We start from the raw sequence: 23,008 nt of genomic DNA on the forward strand, positions 1-23,008 counted from the left end.
ATACAGAAATATATACGTTGTCAATGCTCTTTGGAAAACTACATAGTACAATACATATGGTCTTTTTTTTTTTTTTTTTTCCTCCCAAATCTTCCCACCCTCTCCCTCTCCCACAGAGTCCATAAGCCTGTTCTATACATCAGTGTCTCTTTTGCTGTCTCGTATACAGGGTTATCGTTACCATCTTTCTAAATTCCATATATATGCGTTAGTATACTGTATTGGTGTTTTTCCTTCTGGCTTACTTCACTCTGTATAATAGGCTCAAGTTTCATCCACCTCATTAGAACTGTCAAATGTATTCTTTTTAATGGCTGAGTAATACTCCATTGTGTATATGTACCACAGCTTTCTTATCCATTCATCTGCTGATGGACATCTAGGTTGCTTCCATGTCCTGGCTATTATAAACAGTGCTGCGATGAACATTGGGGTACACGTGTCTCTTTCCCTTCTGGTTTCCTCAGTGTGTATGCCCAGCAGTGGGATTGCTGGATCATAAGGCAGTTCTATTTCCAGTTTTTTAAGGAATCTCCACACTGTTCTCCATAGTGGCTGTACTAGTTTGCATTCCCACCAACAGTGTAAGAGGGTTCCCTTTTCTCCACACCCTCTCCAGTATTTATTATTTGTAGACTTTTGGATTGCAGCCATTCTGACTGGTGTGAAATGGTATCTCATAGTGGTTTTGATTTGCATTTCTCTGATAATGAGTGATGTTGAGCATCTTTTCATGTGTTTGTTAGCCATCTGTATGTCTTCTTTGGAGAAATGTCTATTTAGATCTTTGGCCCATTTTTTGATTGGGTCATTTATTTTTCTGGAGTTGAGCTGTAGGGGTTGCTTGTATATTTTTGAGATTAGTTGTTTGTCGGTTGCTTCATTTGCTATTATTTTCTCCCATTCTGAAGGCTGTCTTTTCACCTTGCTAATAGTTTCCTTTGATGTGCAGAAGCTTTTAAGTTTAATTAGGTCCCATTTGTTTATTTTTGCTTTTATTTCCAATATTCTGGGAGGTGGGTCATAGAGGATCCTGCTGTGATGTATGTCAGAGAGTGTTTTGCCTATGTTCTCCTCTAGGAGTTTTATAGTTTCTGGTCTTACGTTGAGATCTTTAATCCATTTTGAGTTTATTTTTGTATATGGTGTTAGAAAGTGTTCTAGTTTCATTCTTTTACAAGTGGTTGACCAGATTTCCCAGCACCACTTGTTAAAGAGATTGTCTTTAATCCATTGTATATTCTTGCCTCCTTTGTCAAAGATAAGGTGTCCATATGTGCGTGGATTTATCTCTGGGCTTTCTATTTTGTTCCATTGATCTATATTTCTGTCTTTGTGCCAGTACCATACTGTCTTGATAACTGTGGCTTTGTAGTAGAGCCTGAAGTCAGGTAGGTTGATTCCTCCAGTTCCATTTTTCTTTCTCAAGATCGCTTTGGCTATTCGAGGTTTTTTGTATTTCCATACAAATTGTGAAATTATTTGTTCTAGCTCTGTGAAGAATACGGTTGGTAGCTTGATAGGGATTGCGTTGAATCTATAAATTGCTTTGGGTAGTATACTCATTTTCGCTATATTGATTCTTCCAATCCATGAACATGGTATATTTCTCCATCTATTAGTGTCCTCTTTGATTTCTTTCACCAGTGTTTTATAGTTTTCTATATATAGGTCTTTAGTTTCTTTAGGTAGATACATTCCTAAGTATTTTATTCTTTTCGTTGCAATGGTGAATGGAATTGTTTCCTTAATTTCTCTTTCTGTTTTCTCATTATTAGTGTATAGGAATGCAAGGGATTTCTGTGTGTTGATTTTATATCCTGCAGCTTTACTATAATCATTGATTAAACTGCTCAAACTCTTCCAGAAAATTGCAGAGGAAGGTAAACTTCCAAACTCATTCTATGAGGCCACCATCACCCTAATACCAAAACCTGACAAAGATCCCACAAAAAAAGAAAACTACAGGCCAATATCACTGATGAATATAGATGCAAAAATCCTAAACAAAATTCTAGCAATCAGAATCCAACAACATATTAAAAAGATCATACACCATGACCAAGTGGGCTTTATCCCAGGGATGCAAGGATTCTTCAATATCCGCAAATCAATCAATGTAATACACCATTAACAAATTGAAAAACATCTATTTCTGCTTTATTGACTAGACCAAAACCTTTGACTGTGTGGATCACAATAAACTGTGGAAAATCCTGAAAGACATGGGAATACCAGACCACCTGACCTGCCTCTTGAGAAACCTGTATGCAGGCCAGGAAGCAACAGTTAGAACTGGACATGGAACGACAGACTGGTTCCAAATAGGAAAAGGAGTATGTGAAGGCTGTATATTGTCACCCTGCTTATTTAACTTCTATGCAGAGTACATCATGAGAAACGTTGGGCTGGAAGAAACACAAGCTGGAATCGAGATTGCTGGGAGAAATATCAGTAACCTCAGATATGCAGATGACACCACCCTAATGGCAGAAAGTGAAGAGGAACTAAAAAGCCTCTTGATGAAGATGAAAGAGGAGAGTGAAAAGGTTGGCTTAAAGCTCACATTCAGAAAACTAAGATCATGGCATCAGATCCCATCACTTCATGGCAGATAGATGGGGAAACAGTGGAAACAGTGTCAGACTTTATTTTTGGGAGCTCCAAAATCACTACAGATATTGATTGCAGCCATGAAATTAAAGGACAGTTACTCCTTGGAAGGAAAGTTATGACCAACCTAGATAGCATATTCAAAAGCAGAGACATTACTTTGCCAACAAAGGTCCATCTAGTCGAGGCTATGGTTTTTCCAGTGGTCATGTATGGATGTGAGAGTTGGACTGTGAAGAAAGCTGAGCGCCAAAGAATTGATGCTTTTGAACTGTGGTGTTGGAGAAGACTCTTGAGAGTCCCTTGGACTACAAGGAGATCCAACCAGTCCATCCTAAAGGAGGTCAGTCCTGGGTGTTCACTGGAAGGACTGATGCTAAAGCTGAAACTCCAATACTTTGGCCACCTCATGCGAAGAGTTGACTCATTGGAAAAGCCCCTGATGCTGGGAGGGATTGGGGGCAGGATAAGAAGGGGATGACAGAGGATGAGATGACTGGATGGCCTCACAGACTCGATGGACATGAGTTTGAGTAAACTCCGGGAGTTGGTGATGGACAGGGAGGCCTGTGATTCATGAGGTGATTCATTGGGTGATTAGTGCTGTGATTCATGGAGTCGCAAAGAGTGGGACGTGACTGAGCAACTGAACTGAACTGAACATAAAAAGCAGATGAAAAGTGGATTATTAAACAAATTAGGAAAACTACTGATAATCAAAGATTTTAAAGCAACTGTGGCACATAACTGAAGCATAAATCAAGATGGAGGGCTCAAAGACTTTTTAATTTCCTAAAAAAAAAAAAAAAAAGTTATTGTTGCAACATACAGGATTTCTTCCCTTATTTTAATCTTAGGAATTTTAAAGAATAGGCAGTGGATTACATACACACATTTGAGTCCACGCACAAACATGCAAACATGGACAGACATAGTGGTAAGTAGAGTGTCTAGTTCCTTCTTCCTACCTCCTAACCCTCACTACCACTGAGCTATACCTCCTATACGTACCACCCTTTGGACTCTTTATATCCTTGTCTTTGTGTGGTGCTTCCTACAATTGTACATGGTATAAACTGTAAGATACTAGTCTTCAGCCCTTTCTTAAAAGCAAGGATTGTGTCATTCTATGTTTTTCAGTTTTGTGGCTGATATATAGTAGTCACTCTGTTGTGTTGACTATGCTGCTGTTTTCTAATTTTTAACTAACTTTAACTTCCATTTTACCTTGGCAGGTTTGTTTCTTCTGATAGATGCTAGAACACTGGCATGTTAAGTCTCAATATATTTCTTCCCACATTTTACATTAGGATGAATTCAGGTCGCTCTTAATCAACTCAGAATTTATAAGATGAAGATTGTGTATTTCTATTTCTACTATAACAGAATTGCCATAAACTTGTCTTTAGAACAACATACATTTTATTCTCTTACTGTTCTTAAAGGCTAAAGTTTGCAGTTAGTTTTACTGGACTAGAGTCAAAGTGTCGGCATGTCTTGATCCTTGTGGAGGCTCTGAGGAGAGAATCCATTTTCTTTTTTCAGCTTATATAAGCATCCTATATTCCTTGGCTTATGTCTGTGTCTCCAAAGCACATTAATCTCTGTTTTTATTATCAGTTGCCTTCTCCTCTTCTTGTAGTCTAATCTTCCCTGCCTGCTTCTTGTTAGACCACTTGTGATTATAAGACCTTTTAGAACTAACACCCAAGAAAGATGTACTTTCCATTATACGGGACTGGAATGCAAAAGTGGGAAGTCAAGAAACACCTGAAGTAACAGGCAAATTTGGCCTTGGAGTACAGAATGAAGCAGGGCAAAGGCTAACAAGAATTTTGCCAAGCGAATGCACTGGTCATAGCAAACACCCTCTTCCAACAACACAAGAGAAGACTACACATGGACATCACCAGATGGCCATGAAATCAGATTGATTATATTCTCTGCAGCCAAATATGAAGAGCTCTATACAGTCAGCAAAAAGAAGACCAGGAGCTGACTGTGGCTCAGATTATGAACTCCTTATTGCCAAATTCAGACTTAAATTGAAGAAAGTGGGGAAAACCAATAGACCATTCAGGTATGACCTAAATCAATTTCCTTACGATTATACAGTGGAAGTGACAAATAGATTCAAGGGATTAAATCTGATAGAGTGCCTGATGAACTGTAGACGGAGGTTCGTGACATTGTACAGGAGACAGGGCTGAAGACCATCCCCAAGAAAAAGAAATGCAAAAAAGCAAAATGGCTGTCTGAGGAGGCCTTAAAAATAGCTGTGAAGAGAAGAGAAAAGCAAAGGAGAAAAGGAAAGATATACCCATCTGAATGCATAGTTCCCAAGAATAGCAAGGAGAGAGAAAAAAGCCTTCCTCAGTGATCAGTGCAAAGAAATAGAGGAAAACAATAGAGGGGGAAAAGACTAGAGATCTCTTCAAGAATAGTAGAGATATAAAGGGACCATTTCATGCAAAGATGGACTCAATAAAGGACAGAAATGGTATGGACCTAAAGAAGCCTAAGATACTAAGAAGAGGTGGCAAGAATACACAGAAGAACAGTATAAAAAAGATCTTTACGACCCAGATAATCATGATGGCGTGATCACTCACCTAGAGCCAGACATCCTGGAATGTGAAGCCAAGTGGGCCTTAGGAAGCATCACTACGAAAAAAGCTAGTGGAGGTGATGGAATTCCAGTTGAGCTATTTCAAATCCTAAAAGAAGATACTGTGAAAGTGCTGCACTCAATATGCCAGCAAATCTGGAAACTCAGCAGTGGTCAAAGGACTGGAAAAGATCAGTTTTCATTCCAATTCCAAAGGAAGGCAATGCCAAAGAATGCTCAAACCACCACACAAGTGCACTCATCTCAATGCTAGCAAAGTATTGCTGAAATTTCTTCAAGCAGGCTTCAGTAATACGTGAACCGTGAACTTCCAGATGTTCAAGCTGGTTTTAGAAAAGGCAGAGGAACCAGAGATCAAATTGCCAACATCTGCTGGATCATGGAAAAAGCAAGAGAGTTCCAGAAAAACATCTATTTCTGCTTTATTGACTGTGCCAAACCTTTGACTGTGTGGATCACAATAAACTGTGGAAAATTCTGAAAGAGATGGGAATACCAGACCACCTGACCTTCCTCTTGAGAAACCTGTACGCAGGTGAGGAAGCAACAGTTAGAACTGGACGTGGAACAACAGACTGGTTCTAAATAGGAAAAGGAGTACGCCAAGGCTGTATACTGTCACCCTGCTTATTTAACTTCTATGCAGAGTACATCATGAGAAACGTTGGGCTGGAAGAAGAACAAGCTGGAATCAAGATTGCCAGGAGAAATATCAGTAACCTCAGATATGCAGATGACACCACACTTATGGCAGAAAGTGAAGAAGAACTAAAAAGCCTCTTGATGAAGGTGAAAGAGGAGACTGAAAAAATTGGCTTAAAGCTCAGCATTCAGAAAGCAAAGATCATGGCCTCTAGTCCCATCACTTCATGACAAATAGATGGGGAAAGAGTGGAAACAGTGGCTGACTTTATTTTTGGGGCTCCAAAATCACTGCAGATGGTGACTTCAGCCATGAAATTAAAAGACGCTTACTCCTTGGAAGGAAAGTTATGACCAACCTAGATAGCATATTCAAAAGCAGAGACATTACTTTGCCAACAAAGTTCTATCTAGTCAAGGCTATGGTTTTTGCAGTAGTCATGTATGGATGTGAGAGTTGGACTATAAAGAAAGCCTAGTGCCAAAGAATTGATGCTTTTGAACTGTGGTGTTGGAGAAGATTCTTGAGAGTCCCTTAGACTGCAAGGAGAGCCAAGCAGTCCATCTTCAGTTCAGTTGAGTTCAGTCACTCATTCGTGTCCGACTCTTTGCGACCCCATGAACCGCAGCACCCCAGGCCTCCATGTCTATCACCAACTCCTGGATTTCACCCAAACTCATGTCCATCGATTTGGTGATGCCATCCAGCCATCTCATCCTCTGTCGTCCCCTTTTTCTCCTGCCCCCAGTCCCTCCCAGCATCAGGGTCTTTTCCAATGAGTCAACTCTTCGCATGAGATGGCCAAAGTATTGGAGTTTCAACTTTAGTCCTTCCAATGAACACCCAGGCAGGACTGATCTCCTTCAGAATGGACTGGTTGGATCTCCTTGCAGACCAAGGGACTCTCAAGAATCTTCTCTAACACCACAGTTCAAAAGCATCAATTCTTCGGCGCTCAGCCTTCTTCACAGTCCAACTCTCACATCCATACATGACCACTGGAAAAACCATAGCCTTGACTAGACGGACCTTTGTTGGCAAAGTAACATCTCTACTTTTGAATATGCTGTCTAGGTTGGTCATAACTTTCCTTCCAAGGAGTTAGCGTCTTTTAATTTCATGGCTGCAGTCACCGTCTGTAGTGATTTTGGAGCCCCCCAAAATAAAGTCTAACACTGTTTCCATTGTTTCCCCATCTATTTCCCATGAAGTGTGATGGGACCAGATGCCATGATCTTAGTTTTCTGAATGTTGAGTTTTAAGCCAACTTTTTCACTCTCCTCTTTCACCTTCATCAAGAGGCTTTTTAGTTCCTCTTCACTTTCTGCCATAAGGGTGGTGTCATCTGCATATCTGAGGTTATTGATATTTCTCCCGGCAATCTTGATTCCAGCTTGTGCTTCTTCCAGCCCAACGTTTCTTCTGCATAGAAGTTAAATAAGCAGGGTGACAATATACAGCCTTCACATACTCCTTTTCCTATTTGGAACCAGTCTGTCGTTCCATGTCCAGTTCTAATTGTTGCTTCCTCACCTGCATATAGGTTTCTCAAGAGGTAGGTCAGGTGGTCTGGTATTCCCATCTCTTTCAGAATTTTCCACAGTTTATTGTGATCCACGCAGTCAAAAGTTTGGCATAGTCAATAAAGCAGAAATAGGTGTTTTTCTGGAACTGTCTTCCTTTTTCGATGATCCAGCAAATGTTGGCAGTTTGATCTCTGGTTCCTCTGCCTTTTCTAAAACCGGCTTGAACATTTGGAAATTCACTGTTCATGTATTGGCTGAAGCCTGGTTTGGAGAATTTTGAGCATTACTTTGCTAGCATTGAGATGAGTGCCATCGTGCGGTATTTTGATCATTGTTTGGCATTGCTTTTCTTTGGGATTGGAATGAAAACTGATCTTTTGCAGTCCTGGGACCACTGCTGAATTGACTGCTGAATTTTCCAAATTTGGGGACATATTAAGTGCAGCACTCACAGCCTCATCTTCTTTTAGGATTTCAAATAGCTCAATTGGAATTCCATCACCTTCAGTAGCTTTGTTTATAGTGATGCTTTCTAAGGCCCACTTGACTTCACATTCCAGGATGTCTGGCTCTAGGTCAGTGATCACACCATCGTGATTATCTGGGTCATGAAGATCTTTTTTGTACAGTTCTTCTGTGTATTCTTGCCACCTCTACTTAATATCGTCTGCTTCTGTTAGGTCCATACCACTTCTGTCCTTTATCGAGCCCATCTTTGCATGAAATGTTCCCTTGGTATCTCTAATTTTCTTGAAGAGATCTCTAGTCTTTCCCATTCTGTTGTTTTCCTCTATTTCCTTGCATTGATCGCTGAGGAAGGCTTTCTTATCTCCTTGCTATTCTTTGGAACTCTGCATTCAGATGCTTATTTCTTTCCTTTTTTCCTTTGCTTTTTGCTTTTTTTTTTTTTACAGCAATTTGTAAGGCCTCCTTAAACAGCCATCTTGCTTTTTTTGCATTTATTTTCCATGGGGATGGTCTTGATCCCTGTCTCCTGTACAGTGTCACGAACCTCCGTCCATAGTTCATCAAGCACTCTATCAGATGTAGTCACTTAAATCTATTTTCACTTCCACTGTATAATCATAGGGATTTGATTTAGGTCATACCTGAATGGTCTAGTGGTTTTCCCTACTTTCTCCAATTTAAGTCTGAATTTGGTAATAAGCAGTTCATGATCTGAGCCACAGTCAGTTCCCTGTCTTGTTTTTGCTGACTGTATAGAGCTTCTCCATCTTTGGCTGCAAAGAATATAATCAGTCTGATTTCGGTGTTGACCATCTGGTGATGTCCATGTGTAGAGTCTTCTCTTGTGTTGTTGGAAGAGGGTGTTTGCTATGACCAGTGTGTTTTCTTGGCAAAACTCTATTAGCCTTTGCTGTGCTTTATTCCGTATTCCAAGGCCAAATTTGCTTGTTACTCCAGGTGTTTCTTGACTTCCTACTTTTGCATTCCAGTCCCCTATAATGAAAAAGACATCTTTTTTGGGTGTTAGTTCCAAAAGATCTTGTAGGTCTTCATAGAACTGTTCAAGTTAACCTTTTTCAGCGTTACTGGTACAGTCCATCTTAAAGGAGATCAATCCTGAGTCTTCAGTGGAAGGACTGATGTTGAAGCTGAAACTCCAGTACTTTGGCCACGTGATGCAAAGAGCTGACTGACTGGAAAAGACCATGATGCTGGGAAAGACTGAAGGCAGGAGCAGAAGGGGCGATGGAGGATGAGATGGTTGGATGATATCACCTACTCAATAGACATGAATTGGGTAAACCTCAGGAGTTGGTGATGGACAGGAGGCCTGGCCTGCTGTGGTCCAAGGGGTTGCAAAGAGTCAGACATGACTGAACGATTGAACTGAAACTGATGACATTTTAGAGCCTATCAGAGAATCCAGGACAGTGTTGCCATCGCAGGAGCTTTAATTTAGTTACACTCGCAAAATCTCCTTTGCCATATAAAGGCATACAGTTTTCCAGTGATTAGGATCTGGATATCTTTCGGTGCCATTAGTACCAACCACATGTTGTAATGAAGAAGCAGCTTAAAGCTTTTTTATTTGCATATTAATGCTTATTTTATCCTCCCTAATGGGTGTTATTTTCCCCCAATGAAATAACTCAGTGGAATAACATTTTACCCAGCTCTTTTTCTTTTTTCTTATCTATGACATATGAATGAGTAGTTCACATATAGGCATTGTGTATAATTTCCTTATTTTTTCCTGAAAATATTTCTTAATGTTGTTGTTTTGTGTTGTAGTTGGTGTAATACGGTGCCCAGTATGCCGCCAAGAATGCAGACAAATAGACCTTGTGGATAATTATTTTGTGAAAGATACATCTGAAACCCCTAGCAGTTCTGATGAGAAGTCAGAACAGGTATGCTTCTCAATTTTTCTTTATATTACTTTCTTCATTATCAGAATGTACATTGTAAGAAAACATGCCTGAATTGTTACATAAATTAGGATAGTTATGCCCTAGTTTCGTCTTTAAATTTGAAAATGAAGAGTATCTTTATTCTGCACCCTCAGACCTGGCTAAAAGAGATTAAAAGTTATCACTTAAAAATTCAAAGCTTGTGTCGATTTTATGTTCTGAGACTTAGATTTTTACCCACTTGAATGTTTGATCTGGAAGGGAAGGATTTTGTTAAAGAGAAATGGATAGCAAGATGATTTTATTCTAGGTACAGTGAATTAGTATATTTGAGAGTAAGGTAGAAAAGTTTACTTGTTTATTTTGTGGATCTATTGTTTGTAAATTTAATGTAGGTTAGCATTTCTTTCCTCTTTTAGGTATGTACTAGTTGTGAAGACAATGCGAGTGCAGTTGGCTTTTGTGTCGAGTGTGGAGAATGGCTATGTAAGACATGCATTGAAGCACATCAAAGAGTAAAATTCACTAAGGATCACTTGATCAGGAAGAAAGAAGATGTCTCAGGTAAGAGAGAAGCGGTTTTAATGATTACTATTCATCTCTCTCTTTTGCCCCTGTAGCATTTGTACTTAACTTTACAAGCTTTTGATACCATTATCGGTAAGAATTTATGAAGTCAGACAAAAATGGTGTTTAGTTTTAAAATATATGTTTTATTTTACTGCAGAGTCTGTTGGAGCATCTGGTCAGCGCCCTGTTTTCTGCCCTGTTCACAAACAAGAACAGTTGAAACTTTTCTGTGAAACGTGTGATAGACTGACATGTAGAGACTGTCAGCTATTGGAACACAAAGAACATAGGTACAGAAGTCATTATTGCTTATCAAGAAATATTATTAAAAGTTCTTATAGAATTATTTTTCCTAAAACAGATATTTTTTGTGTGTTTTATGTCTTAGAGCAAGATACATTTTTTGGTAAAATATTTAATGGTTTCTATATTCATATCTAATTGTCTTATGGATATTTATTGAAAATGTATTAATTAGTACGTGGATTTGGGTTGCAATAGTAAGAGTTATATTATTTCTTCATATACAATCCCTCTGGTTCAAACTCACTTTTTTTTTTCAAGTGTTCTGTGGTATTTATCACAGGGTTATGGGCTTTGGCCTGTCATGTTAAAAGGTAGTATTTTCATGTGTATGACTGATAGCCATTTTAGCATCAAAGCATGTAAATATACTGATTTCATGTCAGATTTAGTTTGTAGAAAAACTGGGGATTTATAAACATCCAAGTAGCATAGTTACTAATTCATTAAAATATAGCTTTGTATTTCAACCCTTTTACCCTCAGAATGCAATAATGTTCACTTATCACCAGCCTGTCACATCAGAACTGTTCTGGAAACTACTGAAATTTCTAGTTAGTTGTTAAGTTCAATTAACCACACTTAAATGTTTAACTCTAGGATGTTTTAGAGCTTTTAATTTGTTAGAGCCATTGGAATTTTTAAAGTTCTCTTAAAGAGAGGATACATGAATCCTATTCGCTAACAAGTATTGCATCCATAGTTTGTGCTGGGCACTTTTCTGAATGCCACATGTTTAATTCATACCAACCGCCCATGAAGTGTTGGTACTGACATCTCGGCTATTTCAAAGTGAGCAAGTCTACTCACAGAAAGCTTTAATAATGTATACAGCGTGTCCCTGTAAGTGGTAGAGCTAAGACTTGAACATAGTCAGTTGGAGTCCAGATCTGTTTTAGCTCATTTGCTCACTTTCTCCCATGTGATATTCAGAATATAGAATACAGTGTGTGGAATCTTTCAAACTTGATCTCATACAGGTAATGCTCTGTGTCCTTTTTCAAGACACCTTTCACTGTTCTACAGCCCATTTGGGTAGAAATGCTACTTTAAACTTTCATATCCTTTGTTACAAAGTGTTTCATCTTACCTACAAATTAGCTATTGTTTTATTGGAGGTGACTAATTTTGTAGATGCCTTCACTTTGGGTCCAGATCTAATCCTTGTTTTGTAATAAATCTAAGTAAGACATTAAATTACTTTCTCATAGCTGCTGTCAGGTTTTTGAGCTTTTAGACTTCTTTTGACTTTTTAAATTGATGGTGTAAAGCAAAAATAATAGGAACACAGCATTCTTTTTCCTGTGAAAGAATAGCTTCATCGACACCTCAAAGTTTCACGGTAATTCATCCTTCCTTTTCCGTCACCACTTTCCTTTACCATTATATCGAAGTCCCAGTTGCCTCTTGAATGTTCCTGCCTTTTCTTTAGTTCTTTCACACTTTGGATTTCCTGGGTGAACTGTGGCAGAGCCAATGGCATTGGGCTTGAAGCCTTGGCTCCTGTCGCAGCTCGTTCACAGCCAGCGTCCTTGCTTTGAGTTTTCCCGTCAGATTCGCTCTGTCTGTACTGCTGCCAGTACCATTTGGCTGACATGTGCCTCACCTACCCCAGCCACTTTAAAAACACCCTTCCGTGTACCTCACAGAGCCTAAAGTGTTCAGGATACAGCACTTATCAATGGCACCCCACTCCAGTACTCTTGCTTGGAAAATCCCATGGACGGAGGAGCCTGGTGAGCTGCAGTCCATGGGGTCGCTAAGAGTCGGATACGACTGAGCGACTTCACTTTCACTTTTCACTTTCATGCATTGGAGAAGGAAATGGCAACCCACTCCAGTGTTCTTGCCTGGAGAATCCCAGGGATGGGGGAGCCTGGTGGGCTGCCGTCTATGGGGTCGCACAGAGTCGGACATGACTGAAGTGACTTAGCAGCAGCGAGTCTTACCAGACTGTTTCCTTATCATCTGCACAAAGTTCAGAAACAGTCCTCAAGACCACCTCTTTTGTCATACCAACTTCAGGGTTCAGTAAAAACGCATACACAGGGGATAACAGCATGCAGGCCAGCTCATTGATATGATTCATTATTACATTCTTCAGTTAAAGTGGTACCCTTCTAAACAGATTGCTTTCTGTACACTTTGGAACCACCATCCATAAACCACACAGCTCTTTGTTAGCTAATAGCTGTTTTTAGAGTACCACCTATGTGATCATAGCATTCAGCAGTTCCTTTGGTAGTTCCAAAGTCATGTTTAGAGGGAAAGAGAGTATAGTGACTCAGACAATAAATAATCTGCCTAAAATGCAGGAGACCTTGGTTCGATCCCTGGGTCAGGAAGCTCCCCTGGAGAAAGAAATGGCAATCCACTCCAGTATTATTGCCTGGAGAATCCCATGGACAGAGGAGCCTGGCAGGCTACAGTTCCATGGGGTATCAAGAGAGTCGAACACAACTGAGTGACTTAACACTTTCACTTTCACCTGCTCATAAATATGATAGAATATTTCTTTGCATCCTCTTGGTTGCATGTTCCTGCACAAACCATCTCTGTTTTTGTGGAACACTTCTGGACTCTGCCTTCCTTATTCGTTTTCTCCTGTCACTCAAGACATAAGGGGTATTTCAGGTTTCATGGTTATGTTATGCCCTTCAGTCACAGTGTCAACCTCAGTGCCCAGTGGCAAACTAGTTATTTTCTCTTAAATAGCATGTGTTTTACCATGGCATCCAGAAATTTTCTGGTCCAAAATCCTGGATCTCTGCTGAGTGGCACTCAGAGGTTTTTGCCGTGTGTTTCGATCTTCGTATGTGTTGCTAACACTTCCAAAATCACGTCTAGTTGTGGATCACAGGGTCCGTAAGCATCAAGAGAAAGACTGCTTTTTGCTGTTCACACATGGTTCAGGCCCTCATTCAAATATAATTTTCTTTTGGGTGGTTGTATTGGTAAAATTCCCAGATGTGGAGTATATATTCTTTAAAATTCAAATATACCAACCAAATATTGGCGCTACTTGTTTAGTTCTAGGAATGTAGGTGGCAGAAGCTATTTATTTATTTTTTTGCCTGTGGAATGATAAAGGTGGCTCTTACCTAGCTTATCCCTAAGAATAAACATAAATTAGGGTCTTTCCACATGAAAAACTGCATTTGGCTTTTCTTCAGAGTTAGAGGGAAAATTTTTTTTGCATGTTCAGTCCCTGAATGCCACTTATTATTAAGTCTGCTGTGTATATTTTTTCTGTTGTTCAAACCATATCAAGGACTGCTGATGCTGTGGTGGCATTATTGAGTTCAAGCTTTAAATAGTCTACTGTTAACTGGATGAACCATTTATTTTTTCACAGGGTGCACATGGTTATTGTACAAAGAATTCATTGGTACAAATGAGAGCATAGCAGCTTCTCATTTGTCATTAAAGTCATAAATTCTTTTTATCCATTAGGTATCCTCTACTGTCACAAGTCGACAACTTCTGTGGACTTGGACAGTTTTAATTGTTCCCATTTAGCATGTCTAATCAAGACTTGCCTTAAGGTGAAAATGTATGTCTTGTGTTTTACTATATTAGACAGTATCAGTAATACCCATTCTACTAATCATATAAAGGAGAGATAAAACTATTTCACATAGTTTGTTCATATCAGTATGTTCCAGCTTTCACACAGACTTTCACTTTAATGCTGTCAACCATCCCTCTCTTTCCAGTCTAACCTTAACATCCATTATGACTTCAGCAGGTTTTAGAATCATAGCACATTAGGCTCCTATGTCAGGGAGTCCCAGAAATGTCTTTTATCCAACGCCAGGCTATTTTACCCACACAAATGCATATTACCTTGTGTTTTCCAGCTGGACTTTGAGCCAGAAGACCCTGGCCTCTCCTTCAGTTCTCAATTTGATTAGTCCATGGAATAGTTGCTCCAGGGAGTACAAGGTCAGGTTCTCATTGTCATCTTTTCCAGCTTTTAACATTTCTTCCTCCAGCTTTTAACATTTCTTCATACTAGGGTGAATATAACAGAGTTGTTTAATGCCTTTTAACATTGAGGACCAGCAGTAGCTCCCATTGGTCCTCCTAACCCCCTAGAGTGCTGCATTTAAGTCCTTTGTTTCAACCCCGTCATTGTTTGCTTTATTCATATCTTCCCCCCTCCCCATTTTTAAACAGCCATCTAAAATTTTTCATCCTTTTGGGATAAATCCCTTGACTCTCTTGTTTGTCTTTTCCTGTGTTCTTGTGAATCACCCGTTTTCTCAGCATCTGTAAGGCCCATAAAGCTGAGACAATAAATCTGATAAGGCATCTCAGATTATTGCTAGGTTTTGCAGCAGAAAAATTACATGGGGGTACCCATGTATAAGGGTCCCCCTCAACTGTATTATTTACCTTGACTTTAGTAAGAGGCATACTCAGTAGACGAATATCCTGATCTTCATAATGCTAATCTCACATGGCTTGAATAAGAGGCATGTCAATCAGTTCTGAGAAGTTCTAGTTGGCATTTATAGGAGAAGGACAATGACCTGTCTGAGGGTAAAAATACTTGACAGTCCACTAAGCTAGCTGTCCCCTTGGGAATGACCTGCTGTGTAATAGAGATTTTGGATAACCATCTGTGGTGGTTCAGCAATGAGTGGTGGGTCCCACATCAGCTCAGACATTGCTCTTCTATTCTGCAGCATTCAAAATCAACAATACTGCCTCTAAGTGTTGTCACTCTCACAGTATTTTCATAAAGGTATTTTCAGGAAGCATACAATGTCTACCCACAAAATGAAATAATTCCTTAGCATTTTACACTCTGATTTCATTAGTTTCTTGATTTTGTCTTTCCTCAACCTGGACTACATTGTTATTGGAAGTCGTAGAGGTGCTGCCTGTTTTCCCAGTGTAATTTTTCCATTTGGAATGGCCCTTAGGCTAGTGGCTGTAGCTCAGCCTGGCTGCAATCTAAGCTTTGCCCAGTGAGTGTCAGAATCTGTCCCAACACACTCTTCATTTTAGCTAGTACAGATGACAATATCCAAGGAATTGTTTAATTACCTTATTTCTTATTAGTTTGCATTTCCTTGTTTATCCAGTGAGTTAGCTCCTAGGGAGTTGGATCTAGTTTCTAAGTTCTGTTGGTAACTTTTACCTCTGATAACCACAGCTGCAGTTACATAGTATCATTGAGTAGATAGTCATCCAAGAATCAAAGGTTCATAACCCTTGTCATCTTTTCCTCCTTCTTCCCTACCACAAGTTTCAGTGAGTCAGTGTCATTCTAGTGAATCCCACTTTTGATGTTAACTATGAAGTTAGATGACAATTAACAGATCCTCTCTTACTTCTGATACCAACTGTAGAATTTGGGGTGATCCCCCCAAACCATTTACAGTTCTAAATAAAATTTATCTTATTCATTCTCACTCTGGCACCAGTTCCAAGTTCAGAATTTCCCAAGACTACCCTCAGATTTAATAATTTGTTACAACTCACTGAAAGCTATATATTTACAGCTAACATTTATTACAGTGAAAGGATATAGATTAAAATCATCCAAGGAAAAGGCATGGGGCAGAGTCTAGGAGAGTTCTAAATGTAGGATTTCCATTGTCTTTTCTCAGTGAAATTCTTAATGTAATTAACTCCTAGCAATGATGTGTGACAGCATGAAGGGAATATTGCCAACCAAGGAGGCTTGCATGAGTCTTGGCGTCCAGGATTTTTATTGGAATTCTGTCATGTAGATACAGATGGAGTTTACTGTCCATGTAATTGACCTGTCTCCAGCCCTTCCTGGGGTTGAGCTGAAGACCCTACAATAAATCATATCATTAGCATGTGGCCTTAAGGCCCCAAATTGAAACAAAAGTACTTTTGTCAGGCAGTACATTTCAAGGGCTTAGAGATGCCCTTCCAGCTGCTGAGGGCAAAGGCCAGACCTCTCTTTGGGCAAAGTTAAATTCTTAGAATCTGTTATCTCCTATTTATACTCTTAATGGTTTGCTTTTCTTAACGTACAGAACACTGTCAGTAGAACTATTTCTTTTATTGATGTTTCTTTTTATTTCTTTAAATTATGAAAGTATATGATAACACATTTGCAAAAGACTTGGAAAATACAGAACAAAGTTACATGTGAAAGTGAAAGTGAAGTTGCTCAGTCGTGTCTGACTCTTTGCGGCCCTATGGACTGTAGCCTACTAGTCTCTACCATCCATGGGATTTTTCCAGGCAGGAATACTGGAGTGGGTTGCCATTTCCTCCTCCAGGGGATCTTCCTGACCCAGGGATCGACCTTGGGTCTCCCGCATTGCAGGCAGACTCTTTACCATCTGAGCCACAAGGGAAAAACTGTATGTAAAAAGTTACATATAGTTCCACTATATATAATTATTTTTTCAGGTAGATAAATTAAGATTTTTAGTTGGAGTTTTAATATCAAACTCTCAAAAATTAGAATGAATAGACAGAAAAGTAGAAGGGTGTAGTAGACCTGAAAAGCACCATGAACCAATTCAACATAATTAAAATTTATACAGTTTTCACACAACAGCAGGATACAAATTCTATTCAAGTTCCCATAGACTGTAAACCAGAAGACACTGAAACATATCTAGGGATGTAAAGCATGGTGCAGAAATTCCATAGTCTAAAGGTATTGAAATCATACAGAGTCTGTTTCAAGAACTATTTCTTAAAGCCAGTTCACTTTGGTATCTTGCCTTTTTTAACACTTTCATTCCAACTTATCTACTCCGTTTCCATGTCTGGACTTAAGGCCTTTGGGCTAGTTCAAGGGGCTCAGTTTCTCAGATGCTTATTAATCAAATTGGGTTTCCCATCTCTTCTTGATTCACTGATGTAATTGTGATGGTACATATTTTCTTAGAAAATCCCACCATCTAGTAGAGATTTAAAAATGTATTTCCTTAGAAATAGACCATAAAAGATTTTATTAGCATAGCCATAGATTTGAGTCATTGGTCATTTTAGCGATCTAATTTTTTAAATAATTTATTATATTTTAAAAGAAATACTCTAATTCTTACAGTTCTCTTTTGTTTTTGTTCTTTACTAAGCTTGAGTCGGACATGACTGAAGTGACTTAGCATGATGAATCTTGATTTTATAAGAAAGATGTGAATTTTTTCTTGATCAAACTTGAGCCTCATTCCAAGAATCATGACTGACTTACATATGTACTCAGTCACGTCCAATTGTTTCTGGCCTTATGGACTGTAGCCTGCAAGGCTCCTCTGTCCCTGGAATTCTCCAAGCAAGAACACTGGTGTGGGTTGCCATTTTCTCCTCCAGGGAATCTTCCTGACTCAGGGATTGAACCCGTGTCACTTACATCTCCTGCATTGACAGGCAGATTCTTTACCACACTGACTTACATATTCTATATTTATATTTTTTAGTCCCCTCTTACCCGCCCATTCTTTTAAAGGTGACTGCTACATAGTATAGTGATACAGATGGTGAACTCTGGTATGTATGTGCACGAGTGTGAATCTTTCACATGGAGAAAATTTAGTAGTACCACCCTAAAGTGGGTGTGAGGTTTGAATTGAGAATTGTACCCATGAAGTGCTTAACACAGTAAGGGCTCAGTAGCAGTCTGACCATTGTTATATTTTGTTTTTGGTCATGCTGCCAGGCTTTTTGGAGTTCCCTAACCAGAGGTTGAACCTGGGCCCTCGGCAGTGAAAGCACAGAGTTCTAACCACCAGACCAGCATGGAATTCCTTATTTTTTCTAAAAGCACTTTCTTGAGATTTTTGGTTTTCTTAACAGTCTCATTGTTTCAAAAAAGGAAAGCATCTATAGAATTTTTTTAAATTATTGTTTATATTTATTTGTTTTTGACTGTGCTGGGTTTTTGTTGCTGCAGTGGCTTTTCTCTAGTTGTGGCAAATGGGGACTACTCTGTAGGTACAGGGCACGGGTTTCTCATTGTGTTGGCTTCTCGTTTCAGAGTAAGATGCAAAGGTGTCACTAGTTGTGATTCCCAGACAGCACAGGCTCAATAGTTGTGGCTCATGGGCTTAGTTGTTCTGTGGCATGTAGGATCTTCCTGGATCAGGGATCAAACCCATGTCTCCTGCATTGGCAGGTGGATTTTTTTTTTTTTAATCACTGAGCCACAAGGGAAACCCTGCATCTATAGAATTTTATGAAATTTTTTTTATTTCAAAGTACTGCATAGTTTCTAGCTAAACCGTGGGGTTATTTCTCCTCTCTCTAGTAATTCTGTTCACAGTATACGAGTATGAAAAATGTCTAGGGCTTCCCTGGCGGTTCACTGTTTAAGAATTCACCTTGCAATGCAGGAAACACTGGTTTGATCCCTGATGTGGGAAGATTCCACATGCCGGAGCAACTGGGCCCATGTGCCATAAATACTGAGCCAATGCACTCTACATCCTGTGGTCTGCAACAAGAGAAGCCTGAGCACTGCAACCAGAGAAAACCCAAGTGCAGCAACAAAAATCCTGCACAGCTAAAAGTTTAAAACAAGAAAAAAAGATTCTAATTCATTAAAAAAAAGTATAGACTTATATAAAAGACAAGAATGAAATAAGAGACACCATTGAACATTTCAGTTAATTTTTCAAAACAAGGGAAATGGATTGAATATTTTTGGATCTGATAATTGACCTAGTAGAGTTGAGTGAAATACAACCCAGGATCATGCAAATAAGGTATAAAGGAAGCCGCTTGATTTATTTCCCAGAAGTCTATGGTGGCTCAGAATCTGGAGGTGATAGGCATCACAAAAGTTAGGCTTATTCTCTGGATAAGTAAAATCAGAGGCTCTGGACTTGGGGATGATAGGTGTAGATGGAGGGTCTGGATGACGTACTTGGCTATAATTGAGGAAATTAAAGTGTAAATCTGCATACTAAACTATGGGATGTTCACGTACCCAACTTGATTCCAGATTGCCAGTAGTGAACTTTTACATTTCACTATTCTTCACTACGCTTCCCAGGTGGCTCAGTGGTAAAGAATTTGCGTGCAAAGCAGGAGACACGGGTTCGATCCCTGGGATGGGAAAATTCCCTGGAGAAAGAAATGGCAATCCACTCCAGTATTCTTGCCTGGGAAATCGCATGGACAGAGGAGCCTGACAGGCTGCAGTCCATGGGATCACAAAAGAGTCAGATGCAACTTAGCAACTGAGCAATGACATGACAATAGACTAAGAAACTGAACATGGAACAGCGATGGGTTCAAAATTGGGAAAGGAGTACAGCAAGGCTGTACGTTGTTACCTTGCTTATTTAACTTACATGCAGAGTTCATCATTTCAAATGCTGGACTGTATCACAAGCTGAAATCAAGTTTGATGGGAGAAATATCAACAATCTCAGATATGCAGGTGATACCACTCTAATGGCAGAAAGTGAAGAGGAACTATTGAGCCTCTTGATGAGGGTGAAAGAGGAGAGTGAAAAAGCTGGCTTAAACCTCAACATTCAAAAAAAACTAAGATCATAGCATCCAGTCCCATTCAGATCAGATCAGATCAGATTAGTCACTCAGTCGTGTCCTACTCTTTGTGACCCCACGAATCGCAGCATGCCAGGACTCCCTGCCCATCACCAACTCCCAGAGTTCACTCAGACTCACGTCCATCGAGTCAGTGATGCCATCCAGCCATCTCATCCTCTGTCGTCCCCTTCTCCTCTTGCCCCCAATCCCTCCCAGCATCAGAGTCTTTTCCAATGAGTCAACCCTTCGCATGAGGTGGCCAAAGTACTGGAGTTTCAGCTTTAGCATCATTCCTTCCAAAGAAATCCCAGGGCTGATCTCCTTCAGAATGGACTGGTTGGATCTCCTTGCAGTCCAAGGGACTCTCAAGACTCTTCTCCAACACCACATTTCAAAAGCATCAATTCTTCGGCGCTCAGCCTTCTTCACAGTCTAACTCCCACATCCATACGTGACCACAGGAAAAACCATAGCCTTGACTAGACGAACCTTTGTTGGCAAAGTAATGTCTCTGCTTTTGAATATGCTATCTAGGTTGGTCATAACTTTCCTTCCAAGGAGTAAGCGTCTTTTAATTTCATGGCTGCAGTCACCATCTGCAGTGATTTTGGAGCCCAGAAAAATAAAGTCTGACACTGTTTCCACTGTTTCCGCATCTATTTCCCATGAAGTGATGGGACCAGATGCCATGATCTTCGTTTTCTTAATGTTGAGCTTTAAGCCAACTTTTTCACTCTCCTCTTTCACTTTCATCAAGAGGCTTTTGAGTTCCTCTTCACTTTCTGCCATAAGTGTGGTGTCATCTGCATATCTGAAGTTATTGATATTTCTCCCGGCAATCTTGATTCCAGCTTGTGTTTCTTCCAGTCCAGCGTTTCTCATGATGTACTCTGCATATAAGTTAAATAAACAGGGTGACAATATACAGCCTTGATGTACTCCTTTTCCTATTTGGAACCAGTTTGTTGTTCCCTGTCCAGTTCTAACTGTTGCTTCCTGACCTGCATACAAATTTCTCAAGAGGCAGATCAGACAGTCTGGTATTCCCATCTCTTTCAGAATTTTCCACAGTTTATTGTGATCCACACAGTCAAAGGCTTTGGCATAGTCAATAAAGCAGAAATGGATGTTTTTCTGGAACTCTCTTGCTTTTTCCATGATCCTGCGGATCCCATTACTTCCTGGCAAATAGAAGGGGAAAAAGTGAAGCAGTGACAGATTTTATTTTCTTGGGCTCCAAAATCACTGTGGACGGTGACTCCAGCCATGAAATTCAAAGACACTTGCCCCTTGGAAGAAAAGCGGTGACAACCCTAGACAGCGTATTTAAAAGCAGAGATGTCTTTGCTGACAAAGGTCCATCTAGTCAAAGCTTTGGTTTTTCCAGTAGTCATGTATGGATGTGAGAGTTGGACCATAAGGAAGGCTGAGTGCTGAAGAATTAATGCTTTTAAACTGTGGTGCTGGAGAAGACTCTTGAGAGTCCTTGGACTACAAGGAGATCAAACCAGTCGATACTAAATGAATTCAACAATGAATATTCACTGGAAGGACTGTTGCTGAAGCTCCAATTCTTTGACTACCTGTTGCAAAGAGCTGACTCATTGGAAAAGACCCCAATGGTGGGAAAGATTGAAGGCAAAAGGAGAAGAGGGTGACAGAGGACAAGATAGTTAAATAGCATCATCAACTCAGTGACGTGAATTTGAGCAAACTCCAAGAGATAGTGGAGGACAGAGGAGCCTGATGTACTATATATAGTTTGTGGGGTGGCAAAGAGTAGGACTGGATTCAGCTCAGCGACTGAACAACAATAAAAGCAACAAAAGACTTCACTCTGCTTGCTGTAATTAGAGGTTTTTTCACTCTCTGGAGAAAGTAGATATTTAGAAGAGGCCTTCTAATGTTGCTATTTGGTGTTCATTTCTTATTAAAAAGATTGCCTTGCAGTGAAGCCCATCAGTTCATAGATTCTACTGTCTCTCACAGATGATTATAAACATTTTTATTTTTATTTATTTATTTTTTATATTGTTCTTTCAACTTTATTGTAGGTTTAAAAACTTCAAAACAAAAAAGAAAAACTTCAAAAAAGAATCTTTCAAAACTTCAAAAAACTTCCCTGGCAGTCCAGTGGTTAAAATTCCCTGCTCCCAATGAAGGGCGCACAGCTTTGATCCCTGGTCAGTGAACTAGGATCCTGCATGCCATGCTGCTGCTGCTAAGTCACTTTAGTCGTATCCTACTCTGTGCAACCCCATAGATGGTAGCCCACTAGGCTCCCCTGTCCATGGGATTTTCCAGGCAAGAGTACTGGAGTGGGGTGCCATTGCCTTCTCCATTATAAGCAGTTTTAAAGTATATTTAAATATAAATGGGTCATCTGACTTCTGATGAGAGCCAGTGTCATATGCCATGCATTTTGACATAGTTAAGAATTCTCAACTTGTATCTCTCGTCTGACTTCAAATATAGGGACTAGAAAAGCTAAGTATTCCCTTTCTCAACATTTCTGGCATTAAGGTAGTTCTCATTTACAGTTTATGCCCCTAAAATACAAGCAGAAATCTGTTTAGAGCATGATTTTCAGAAAGTATTTACCTTCTTGATAAAAGGGACAGAAGTTGCTGGTGTCACCCATCTTCCTCCTTTTTCCTTCCTTAAATTTGGATGATTCTTAGAACTCTGACATCATTATATGTTCATGAGGGTAAAGGCAAGAGCATCTCAGAGGTTCTATCTTTGATGTTGTTAAACTAACACCGTCAGCTGCCCGAGTTTGTTCTTGTTTTATGACCCACTGTTAGTCACCACAGCTGTACATGTCTCTGATTGATACAGGTATCCA

At 39.7% G+C, this 23,008-nt stretch overlaps 1 protein-coding gene and 1 long non-coding RNA gene across 4 annotated transcripts in view; one reads left to right on the forward strand and one right to left on the reverse strand.

The window, feature by feature from the left end:
• Nucleotides 1-23,008, forward strand: part of TRIM33 (tripartite motif containing 33) — a 144,061-nt gene that overhangs the window by 52,288 nt on the left and 68,765 nt on the right. For all 3 annotated transcript variants that reach the window (XM_005204040.5, XM_059884670.1, NM_001206018.1), the window contains exons 2-4: nucleotides 9,671-9,789; nucleotides 10,209-10,353; nucleotides 10,517-10,649. In XM_005204040.5, coding sequence (XP_005204097.1) covers nucleotides 9,671-9,789; nucleotides 10,209-10,353; nucleotides 10,517-10,649 — 397 coding nt within the window. The remainder of the gene's footprint in view (nucleotides 1-9,670; nucleotides 9,790-10,208; nucleotides 10,354-10,516; nucleotides 10,650-23,008) is intronic.
• Nucleotides 10,482-22,905, reverse strand: LOC112445969 (uncharacterized). Its single transcript, XR_003033986.2, has 3 exons — nucleotides 22,762-22,905; nucleotides 14,509-14,676; nucleotides 10,482-10,555 (listed from the first exon to the last, which is right to left on the reverse strand). It is a non-coding gene; the product is annotated as an uncharacterized lncRNA (long non-coding RNA).

This window comes from Bos taurus, chromosome 3, assembly GCF_002263795.3.
Source record: "Bos taurus isolate L1 Dominette 01449 registration number 42190680 breed Hereford chromosome 3, ARS-UCD2.0, whole genome shotgun sequence".
In the NCBI taxonomy this organism is placed as follows: domain Eukaryota; kingdom Metazoa; phylum Chordata; class Mammalia; order Artiodactyla; family Bovidae; genus Bos; species Bos taurus.